Source organism: Pseudorasbora parva, chromosome 15, assembly GCF_024679245.1.
Source record: "Pseudorasbora parva isolate DD20220531a chromosome 15, ASM2467924v1, whole genome shotgun sequence".
Taxonomy (NCBI): domain Eukaryota; kingdom Metazoa; phylum Chordata; class Actinopteri; order Cypriniformes; family Gobionidae; genus Pseudorasbora; species Pseudorasbora parva.
The window spans coordinates 36,722,461-36,734,670 of NC_090186.1; the positions used below are offsets into that span (position 1 = coordinate 36,722,461).

At 36.7% G+C, this 12,210-nt stretch overlaps 1 protein-coding gene across 8 annotated transcripts in view; it reads left to right on the plus strand.

The window, feature by feature from the left end:
* The window catches only part of trdn (triadin), a 62,519-nt gene that overhangs the window by 31,320 nt on the left and 18,989 nt on the right, over window positions 1-12,210 (plus strand). For 5 of the 8 annotated variants that reach the window (XM_067417937.1, XM_067417938.1, XM_067417935.1 and 2 more), the window contains 7 exons: window positions 137-181; window positions 389-490; window positions 4,754-4,810; window positions 7,245-7,340; window positions 10,445-10,489; window positions 10,609-10,650; window positions 10,736-10,780. In XM_067417937.1, coding sequence (XP_067274038.1) covers window positions 137-181; window positions 389-490; window positions 4,754-4,810; window positions 7,245-7,340; window positions 10,445-10,489; window positions 10,609-10,650; window positions 10,736-10,780 — 432 coding nt within the window. The remainder of the gene's footprint in view (window positions 1-136; window positions 182-388; window positions 491-4,753; window positions 4,811-7,244; window positions 7,341-10,444; window positions 10,490-10,608; window positions 10,651-10,735; window positions 10,781-12,210) is intronic. The other 3 variants (XM_067417936.1, XM_067417939.1, XM_067417940.1) reach the window with 3 other exon arrangements.

The following is a 12,210-nucleotide window of genomic DNA, read 5'->3' on the forward strand; positions in this document are numbered from 1 at the left end:
CTAATGCAATTTACCCCCCACCAAAGGGAAAATCTTAGCCGTGCCAAAATTGCTTGGCAGGGTTCAAGAATAATAGGTCAAAGGAAAATAAACTGTTACCCATTAAGGCCTCTGCTGACTTTCATGTTTACAACAGCTTCTGAAGCCAAAGAGGATGTGGACATGGACGAAACGGTTCAAGGTATAGCCTATTTTCAAAATGTTCAGTATAAAAAGCATTGCCATCTCACTAGTAAATGCTGAAAGTGGAAAAATCTGTTTTTATCACATTAATTGAATTTTAATGGTTACTGAAGGCTGTAAAGACTTGATGGATTCGAAACAAAAATACAAAGACTTCTTATGAGCTATCCGGCAAGCCTTATGCATGTTTTCTTTTCTTTCAAAGGCATAGCAACCCTGGAAGAAGAGGAAAAAGATGAAAAGGAAGAAAGTGCAGAGGAAGTGGAAATTGCAGAAAAAGCACCAGAACCAGAACCAGTCCCTAAAGGTAACAAACATGGCAACAGTTTCCTTGCATGAAGCTTATAAAATGAACTAGAATTAAAATGAGAACATTATGCCAACACTAATGAGCTCCAAGGACTGTGGAGTTCTACAACATCATCTGGAGGTCTCATGGTGGTGGATGAGTGTAGAAGAGGGCATGAGTATGTGTGTGGCTGTAGATGTGAGGGTTGAGAAGACCCTTAGGACTCGAACTTTGATCTCCAAAGACTTCCCTATGGCTCATTTTTCTATCTACTCCACAACATTAGGATCAATAGGATGATGTTAGTGTGTGTCTACTAGTTGCTACTAAAAGGTATACATTTACATTTATTCATTTAGTAGATGCTAACAAATGAGGAATACAGCAAGTAATTAATCTTAAAGTGATAGTTAACAAGATAAGTGCCAGTAATACAAAGTTCCATTCAGGGTCATTCCGACCCTTTTAATTAAACATTGGGGCCCTTTAAATATATGAAACTGCTCTTTTAAAGTGACCTTTTATTGTAATTTATATTTAATCATGTTTATATATAATTTATTCATTGCTGATTTAAAATTCATATTTAATTTATGTAAAGTAGTTATTTAAGTTATTTTATATAGTATAGGCCTATATAAAGATTTGTAAAAAAAAAAATAATAATAATGATATACATAAATAGACACATACAATACGTTTTAATAATTATTTTTAATTATTTACTTAAAATACATATTTTATTATTTATTTAGATTAAAAATATTTTAATAATTATATGAATTATTATATATGCTTTATACTTTTAAAAATATACTTCTATTATATGCCTAAATACGATTATACGATTTCCTTCAGCAGTTTGAACAGTTATTACAATTAATATATATACAGTAAGAAAGTGAATATATGCATAAATCAATGATTTAATAATTCTTTTAATTACTTATTTAAAATAAATTTTAATTATTTATTAAAATTAATGATTTAAAAATTTTAGATATGCATATATACCATAAAATACTCTTTGCCATACATTTTCAATTTCCCTCAACAGTGAGATGTGAGAAAATGTGCAAATGTGAGATCCCCAAAAGGGAAGGGAGAAAAAAAGGTTGAGGTACCAGCGTCTGCCTCTAGGGGTATTTAGCTGAACACTACGATATCATAAATAATGCACTAAAAGTATAACAAGATACAGTATAAGCTCGGCCATGATAAAATTATTATTAAATAAAAGCACAAAGATCACAAGGGTGCCTGTAATATGATTTTCTTCCAGAGAGATATATTCCCCACTTTCCAATTATTCCTGCTATTTGATTTATTGATATGGTGTTTTTCAATTTTTCTGAATTCCTCCGGAGGGCAAAAGATCCTACTGGGTATCAGATTAAAATCTGGAGAGGAGATTGGGGATAAAGCAATGTGTGTATTGTAGGATGGAAATCTAATCCCGAGCTGAGACAATGTATGACACAGCAGTATCACAGACTCAGAGCTGAGATGAGTTCAGAGGACAGCTGGTTCTTCTGTCTGGGTACAGGGGAATGAGGTGTACTGGGATGTGCCTGCAGAGACAACAGTGGAACATGGCGAGACTGAGCCTACACATAGTGCACTGCATTATATGAAGTACTGATACTTATACAGAGAGTCAAATACATTTAGTAAAGGAGATCATTATGTTGCCATTTGAAGACCTAAGCAACCACAGATAAATGCTTGTTAAGATCTCTGAGTGATAGCTAGGGCATCACAAGGCAGTAACTAAGTCCCTGTTTACATCTGGACTTAAGATGCTTTTTTGTCAACTGAGTGAACAATGCTAAATACAGATTTAAACGGGGTCTAAAACATTTTGAGCTTATCCGCATTCTACCACATGAGCGTGCGTCTACACTACTAAAGCAGTTTGGTCGAGCACATTTTCAACTACCTCTGGAAGTGGTCGAAGGTGGAAAAGCTCAAAACGTTTTACACCTGTATTTAGCGTTGTCCACTTGTGATCCAATCAAAATGCATCTTTAAACCAAGTATAAACAGGGCCCCAGGGGTTGTCGAAAATGCATTTGACCGGACTGCTTTCGTAGTTTCATGTGGTTGAATGCACTCGAACAACTACGAAAGGTTCCATCTTCTGACCCAACGTGTAAGCATTATGGGAAGCGCACTTGCCAGGCGGGATTTAAACTTTTTCGTCCGAAAACCAAAGTTTGGTTTGAAGACAAAAACGTACCAAGCACAAGGTTCTCTCAACATTCCTGATATTTAACACCCATATGTAAATCGTGCAAGCTTATGTTGTACATTATTGAATGAGCTGAGTGAAAAAAAAAATACATTTACCTGCTCATAGATCTCCATTTCAATGAAATCAGGACAGAAATAGTTGAAAGTGTATGAAAGGGACAGGTGTAAACAGGATCTAAGTTGTTCTAATTTGTTGCAAGGGCATTGCTAGGTGATTGCTGATGGTGTAGCTAAGCAATTGCTAATGTAATTAAAGTTTTAGACAAGGTTTTGTTAAGACAACAATCAAAGTGTGTCTTAACCAACATTACTTTTCTAGTTAAATCTATGCAGAGTCTGTTTTTCACCTGCAGTGATTTTGCAGAAACATATTCAATTGTATTCAATGCTGTTTGTGCAATGAACATATTAAAAATGTATGTCGTTTGTGGGCATTTACACATGCTGAATTTAAAGGAACACGCTGACTTTTTGGGACTTTAGTTTATTCAGCTTATTCCCCAGACTTAGATAAGTCCATACATAGCATTCTCATCTCTGTGCGTGCCATAACTGTGTCTGATGCACCCACAGCTAGCCTAACTAGGCACAAAGACTGGAGGTAAATGGCTCCATCTAGCCTACTGCTTAATAAGTGACAAAATAACTGAAAAAATCCTATTTACATGTTGTAATGTGTTTAGTTAAATTGTGTACCGAGACCGAAAGAAAATTAAAAGTTTCTAAACCGATATCGCTAGGAACTTTTCTAGAATAATATGGCTAGGATCTACACTCATTCCTGCGTAATAAACAAGGAACTTTGCTTCCAGATTTGAGGGATAGGTTTACAGTGAATATCAGGTTTAGCTTGTAACAAGGGATTTCTACACCAATCTTTTTTTATATACCTGTTATATTCCTCTAATTTTAGGCATAAGTTAAAGGTAGTGTTAGGGGTAAGGATGGGGTTAGTGTAATCGTTTCTACTCAACCCTCTCCGAGTAGGATTCTATCAATGGTCTCCGACGTGGGATCAAGACCGCCTCTTGAGAGCAGGGGAGTGAGGTTTACATGCATGCACCACTTTTACTGCCCTATGACAGTTACATTTCCCCCCCTAAAACTCACTCCCATACGGGTCACGGCACCAAATGTAACCAGTCCCACATAACCCACTCTGATCGGGATTCGAACCATGGTGTCGGACTTGTGAGGCGGAAGCTCTAACGAGGAATCTAAAGACCACAGCCTCTACCATCAGTCCCTTGTGCCTTTTGAGGTCAGGGGAGTGAGGTTTACACACACAGCTCTTACTGGCCTACGATAGTTGCACTCACCCCTCCTAAACCTCACTCCCATCCGTGTCACGGCACCAAATGTAACTGGTCCAACTGACCCCCTCTGAGCAGGATTCACTAACAAGTGCGCTAAAGACCACAGCCGCTAGCATCATTTGCTAGAGCACCTCTTGAGATCAGGAGAGTGTGTGTTTTACACACACAGTTCTTACTAGCTCTTTTGTCCTGCTGATCTGTTTTATTGACAAGTTTAACTTGCTTTTTTTTTTACTTTACTACTTAGTACTTTAGTTCTTTAAAATGTTGTGCTCGAAAGAAAATTACAGCAATAGCATCACCCCATTCCATTTACTGCTGAGAGGAGGCCAGAAAAATGAGAATCTCGACCCTGCCTGCAGGCAAGCAGCAGATACTCTGTCATTCCTCTATCAAGAACATCATTAGATATGTTTCACACAACAGAATAAAACCCTGCTGAGAGAAAGAAGCCTGCTAGAAGGGGAGAGAGAGCTAAAATGTGGGACTTGAAGAGATCCATTTTGACCCATGGGGTTGAGCAGTCTCCACAGAAAGCACAAACAAAGTACAAAAAAGATCCGAACATCAAAGTTTGCGTTATGTGGATGTGTGCATGTCTGTCTGGGTGTGTGTGAGTAAACAAGTACATGTCTGTGTCTTTTGTCTTTCTATATTCTTTCTGGGCTCTAAGACTCACCTTTTGTTTTGTTTGTTTTATTTCTTAAAACAGCCGAGGAGGTGAAGGAAAAAGAAGCAGAGAAACCTGTGGCAGAAGCTGAAAAAGAAGGTCGGTACACAATTACAATGTTAGGAAAAAGGATGTATTTTATATACAGTCAAACCAAACATTATTCAGTCACCAGATATGTTTTCTTTACTAGTGGGTGCAGGACATAGTTCATTTAGTTAACTAAGGATAGCAAAATAAAGTAAAGTGTGACGTATTATACCCAAAAATTCTTCATACAGTGGACTACGGGTAAAACATGTTTTAAAGCATGTTTTGCTCAAGTGTTTTTTTCTTTAATTGTTAATGTGCTAATCACACCACACCACAGACTGAACAAAATTCAGCATTGTTTGGTAACTGGTTGAACTAAATTGGTATTATCTAATTATGTGCTTATATTTAATAGCTAACAGCTGATTGGATGATTGTAATCAATTACATACCTTTCTACCAAAGTTATTTGACACTAAGGCCCCATCCACACAGAGATGCGTTTAGCTGTATATGTATACATTTTGTACCGTATCAGCGTTTTGTCCACACGGATCCGGCGTTTTGGAAGCATAAATCTGATATTTTCTGAAACCGGGTCTCAGTGCATGGATAAATCTGAAAACGACACCTTTGTGTTTTCGTGTGTACAGCCAATCCGGATATTTTGTGAAACGGTGATGTCATCACACTATGTCCGGCACGTAAAGGAATAAAATTACGGGCACTGGGCATGCGCACATCAATATTGCATCATTTAATTACCATATTTGCATTATTGTAAGGGTAGGTGTAGGCGTTAATAAAACACATCTGTTAAGTATGTATTTATTGTTATTTTATCGTGCGAATTTGCCTCACCTCCTATCACTGCTATACCCTTTCTAGCCATGACTCTTCTTCTCTGATTTGAGTGTATTTGTGTGGCAGAATTACAGCGCCACACACTGGTCTTGCATGTATACTACATTGTTTCGAGTCGGTTTACGCAGGCAGCACGCAGATATTTATTGAAACAAGGAAAAAAAATCGGATTGGGAAAGCTCTGGCTTCGTGTGGACGGGGCCTAATTTGTTCTGACAGCAACTCTGAGTTCTTGCCATATTTTAGTATCATTTTCTATACTATAGCGAACAAACTGATAATGTGAGAAATGTTTGAAGGTGTCTGAATAAATTGTGGTTTGGCTGTACTGTAAGCACCAAATAATGCAAGTTAAAATCGGCATATATGAAACATTAATTGCCAGTTGGCTGGTAACATTTTTATGAATTCAAAAAATACAATGATGGGGGAACATGAATGTGAACAAATTAATTTGATTGTATTCTATTAAACTCGTTGTCTGAACTCATTTTCACCTCCAGCTTGTTTGTGCAGGAAATAATGACAGTGACTTTAAATACACATGGAACAGCACTATACAAGCACAGATAGTGCCTAGTTACACTATACAAAGTTTCAAAGGCAAATCAAAGTCATAGGAATAATATCCTATCTTACAGCTTACACTGCCCCTGCTGATCTTAATCAGTAAAGGGAAAATGCATTTTATTAGCTAATAAACTTCTGCGCCAAAGGTCAGTGAGAAAACGAAGGAAGAAAGAATGCATGCTGTTTTAATAACACAGATCATGTACTCGGCTGTAGGGTTGACTGATATCAAAATAGCATTTTAGGTTACCGGCATTTTGAATGACACCCCCATGTAATTCCCCGCGAGCATGTAAGCAACACAATCTAAACCGGCTTTTTGAATTTCAATATAATTATTATTCAAAAAGACTTCTTGGAATTCTTGCAGCTGCTAAAAACATTTCCCTTCCTTCTCAGCCATATGCCATTATTGTTAATCTCTGTTTGTTGGCCGGGTTTTCAACCTGGTTTTATTTTTAGCTGGCTTCCTTCTTGTTGTAATAATCCGATCTCTTTACTGATGGGGTGGCATTTAATCAAAAATGTCACATTAATGCTGACAAATTTATGCGATCCAAACTTATAATGAAGGTGTCATATTTGTATCCTGTGATTTACTACCACCACTTTAAAAATTAATTTTAGTAATAACATTTTGATTTATGGACATAAAATCTGGCATTGGCTTCTGATGGCATAAGCATATTATGGGTTTTGAAGATAATGACATCAATATATTAAGCTGTAGAAGACATTTATCTCTGTGTTTAGCTGCCAATCTGATCTTTATCATCCTGTGTTGATTTAAACAAGGCTAATCTAATACATCGCTCATTAGACTGTCTTTTTTTAACAGTTTCTCATTTTGTTTAATTTACATCATAATATTTTTCGAACTTAATGGATTTTTGAAATTGATTTGGTGGTCAGTATTGACAAGTCTGCCTGTGCTAGCGACAAACAAACAAACCTACATAACATCACAGCCGATGTTTCGTATGAACCAAAGGCAGCTGGAGATGAAATTAATCACTGTAGTCTATAATGGCACTCACCGTTTTGCATTTGTTTGTATCCATTCCAGACAAACAAAAAGAGCCCTCTACCTGTCCTTGTATGCATTCAAAAATACATAAAGATCCTCAAAAAGCCCAAGACAAAAAAGCAAAGGAAGAAAAAGGTATTTGGTATTGACGTGCAAGGTCAATATCCTGCATGTTGTTTAAAAAAAAGAAAAGAAAAGGCCTGGGCATATTTTCAATTTTCTGCATAACAGACCCATTTTATAGCAAACCATATTGGCCATGTCTAAAGCATATAGTTCAGAGGCATGCCAATATCTTTGTTCTAACAATTTTTGTGAGTTTTTCGTGCAAAAACAACTCAACCAAGAGGTATTTTGCACGCAATAAATTGCATGTAAAAATTATTGCTAATCTTTGATTGGAGAATGATGTGTACATAAAATGTGAAGTGAGTGGACGTGCTGTTAATTTATCAAGATACCATACAGTATGCATGCATTCACCGATCAGGTGTACGACCACAACATTGTGACCATTGATAGGTTAAGTGAATGATTGTCTCTTCATCACTGCACCTGTATATTAGGCAGCAAGTGAACATTTTGTCCTCAAAGTTGATGTGTTAGAAGCAGGAAAAATGGGCAAGTGTAAGGATTTGAGCGAGTTTGACAAGGGCCGAATTGTGATGGCTAGATTACTGGGTCAGAGCATCTCCAAAACTGCAGCTCTTGTGAGGTGTCCTGGTCTGCAGTGGTCAGTATCTATCAAAAGTGCTCCAAGGAAGGAACAGTGGTGAACCAACGAAAGGGTCATGGGCGGCCAAGGCTCACTGATCCACGAAGGGAGCAAAGGCTGGCCTGTGTGGTCCGATCTAACAGACGAGCTACTGTAGCTCAAATTGCTCAATAAGTTATTGCTGGTTCTGATAGAAAGGTGTCAGAATACGCCGTGGATCGCAGTTTGTTGCGTATAGAGCTGCATATTGTATATTGGATTGTAAGTTCTGCGTATAAGCATATACATATGGCAACATGGGCGATTTCATGTCTGGCTATCACCAGACCAAGATCAATTTAAAATTGAACATTGGTCTGGGAAGTCTGCTCTGTATTTTCTACTGCACAAGAGGTGTGATAAACGAGCATTATTTAAATGACTCTGTATGCAATTAGATAGTCCTTCAACCAATCAGACCACAAGAGGCGTGATCAACAGGCAACAACCCATCGTTTCTCTGTCTATCATCATGTTAAACCCGCCAATAGCATGTCAGGTGGATATCAGCCAGTCTGCGATTGGTTCCAGTAAAAATGTAACATAAGCAGTAGAAATGAATGCACAGGTTTCCAGACTGAGTTGTTGGGGGAAATCAAATCGCCGGCAGATCAGGGGTGAGTTTCCCAAAACCAGTTGCTAACCTGTTAGCAACGTAGTTGGTTGGCAATGGGAAATTGCATAACCAACAAAGGGACAGAACACAAATGGTTTTGGGAAACGCACCCCTGGCCATTTCCGTATCAGCAAAAAAAAAGAAAGAAAGAAAAGAAAATCATGAATTGACCCTTACTCTTTACTGTAAACTTTTTTAAAGTTTAGTTTTTAATTAATAACATTTTTTTTTAATATAATAAAATATGGATGGTACATTAAAAGTGGCTGTGCTCCAAAATGTTATTTTGTCTATCTCCTTAACCATGTGTGAATTTTCTAGACCACACTTTGGGCAAATGAGCTAAGCAAAGCCATATTTAGTTTTTATTATATATGCTCTCTGTATGTGGAACACATTTCTCTTAAACATGAAGTAAACAGACAAATGTGTCTACTCGGAGTCACCATCTAGTGGAATAACCAATTAAAGCTCAACACTAGTAACTTGTCCTTTTTTTCTCCTTTTTCCCTCCAGCTGAGCCTGATAAAGTGAAGAAAAAAGGTCTTTTTTTCCCCCCATGAAAGACTTTGAACGCAACTATTGTAATACATTTACTGACCAGAAGCTAATATTAGATACTTTTAAAGTATGCTTTCTTTGAGTATTCAGAATTATGATCTTGATGGCTTTTAAAAAGATAGAATGAAACAGTGACTTAAAGCGGTTTAAATAGAATTGGGTAGCTTTTCCAGTAGCAAGCTATATATTTAGATATTAGTTGGTAGGCACGAGGCCACGGATTTTAATGCAACAGTTCTGTGAACATAAATTAATATCAGGTACTGTGACTTGTTATTGTAGATACAATATGGTCTGTTAGTTTGTCTATTTTTGCTCATCTAAGTTAAGTTCAACTTTCAAAGTATGGATATTTAATGAAAAGTATAACCTATGATCTCCTCATGACCTATAATAATATAGCAGTCTGTTTTAGAGGACATCACAGAGGATCTTATATCAGTAAAATAGCTCTATTTTTTCTCACTTCAATAGCTTTGATAAACACAACAGTGCCCCCTGGTGCATATCTGTTCATCTAGATACAAATTAAAAATACAAATTAAATCAAACCCCCAAAACTTCAGGATTTTTGAGTATTTTAGCTCTAGTGTGATCATTAGAGGTTATTTCAATTAATCATTGCATAGATAATTTTTATTAATATTGCAATATAATATATTGCAATATTAATCATGGCTACTGATCGATCTGATAAAATGCTTTTTTACAAGAAGGACAGTATGAGTGATTTAGACATCATGAAGTGACCTTTTAAAAAATGTTTTAAACTGAATAAAGCAGTCTGGCGTGATTCATGTCTGACTGTTTTTCATTTCACAGGTTAAAGAGTCAGCCTTGAGCGCTGGAGTGCATTGTTTTGTTTGATTAAAGCTGGTTTAACTCAGGCCTGTCGATTTCTACAGCAAACTGCTTGCTTTAGCAGAACAAGCCTGCTGCAAAACTATACTTGAAGTAGTTAGACTAAAATATTGATAAAGCATTTTTATGTATGCTTGAAAAGATCAATGTGTTCTGTTCTGTTAGCAAATTGTTAAAAGATGCTAATCAATAAGGCAATCAAATACTAAAAAGCAGAGCCAACAGCATTATGGGCAATTTTTCACGTTAGAAAATATTTGTATTCATAAACTCAAATTCCGTATATGTTTGATGGTGCTTTTGATGCAATGTTACATCAAACACTGTAAAGACATTTTGAAAATAGGGAAACTTGTGACAACCTTTGGAGAAACGAGATACTGATATATGTTTTGATCTGGAAGCAATTGTTTTGTTATTTCATGTTTTGTTTTTTTTTCTTACAAGAAGCTGAGACCAAGAGAAAGGAGCCCCTGCTTAAACAAAGAAAAGGTGCGATATGTGAGCTCTCACTCAGATCATAACAATAAAAAAGCATATCTATATTCAATATAGACGTGGAATTTGTTTGTGGAAGAATATTGCAATAAAGGCTAACATTTGCTCGTCAGAAAAAGAAGCTCCAAGAACAAGACTGGAGAAAGCAAAGAAAGGTAACTGAAATATACTGTTTCAAATGATTTGTTATATAGCATGAATATTTCAGACTTGACAAAATATTTGCTCTCTGGTTCACAGCACCAAAAGCAAAGGCAGTGGCTGCCAACATACTCAAAAAGAGAAGTAAGCTCACATGATCATTCTTATGTAAAAGCAGTTGTTCATCCCTAAATGAAAGGTCTGTCATTATATAGTCACCCTTATGTAGTTTCAAACGTGTGACTTTCTTTCTTAAATGGAACACAAAATATTTTTCTGAATATACAGGCTCATCTCCATAATATGTCATGGGCAACCAGAGGCATAATAATTATGTGGTTGGCAACCAGATCAATTCCAAATCTTTTGGAAATTTTAATTATCGTCACATTTAAATTATACAAGTGCGATATACAATAGAGAAGGACACTGATTAGTGGAGAAGGATGTTTTTATTGAAAAACAACTTATGAAGGTATGATTTAAGAACAAATGCATAATACTTTGTATTTTCTGGAGATTGATATGCCATGCCGGTTGCACCAGCGGTGCGTAAGTTACAGCCTAGTTTTGACGTAAAAGGAGCAAAAGGTTACAATTTGAGCACTTCTTAATCCCCCGGTTTCATAGCCAGGCTTAAAGGCTCAATATGTAAGATTTTTTGGATTAAAATATCAAAAAAACACTAGACCAATGTTATATCTTTTGTTGACTTAGCTCTATTTTGTACTTGCATTATCCCAAATAATGTTTCCAAGAATGTTTAAATCAGAAGAAATCCAGCAATTTTAATCAAGACATGGACTGTATCCGTGCATTGCCTATCAATGACATCATCCTTAAGTTACCCTCGATTTCCAGTTTTACATGGAAACACCACAGACACTTTAATTTACGTGTTTTATTAGACAAGTGAGCAACTGTTTGAATACATTCATCAGCAGAAAATGAATCATAGTTATATACCTCAACAAAGTAGGCTTATTGTTTAAAGGTGGACTATGTTGTATTTTTGCAGTAAAATATCCAAAAACAGTGTTATATATTTTGTTCAGTTGAGTTCCAAAAATATCCCAAATGTTTTCAACTATTTGTAAATTTTGATAAAATTGCTATTAGGATCCGGGACGTCTGAGGGAGTCGCCTGTCAATTGCGTCAAATCTGCGTTACCCTCGGTTTCCTCGGTTTTATTCTGCAGAAACGCTTTACTCTTAGCAGTGTGAACATGTCACAGCATCCGCTGAGTGAACGCACAGAGTAACGTCATAACATCATTTTAAACACACTCAAATGTATCTAATATGATAACCAGAGCTGCGTTACTTCATACTCATGACCGGAAAAGCGGAAATGGCGCTGGCGTGTGTCCCGTCATAATAAAAGCCCTGTTGCTCGCAAGGAGTGTGAATGCATAACAATCGCTCCAGCGGCCTTGCTCAGCTCCCACAGCACTCGGTCCTGCTCAGCTTCATACTACAGAAACGTTAATAACCGCATCCATCAACATGATTTCTGCCAGAGTCCTATCCCGATTCTTTCCACCGGCTGTGAGGTGAAGACCACATGTCCCAAG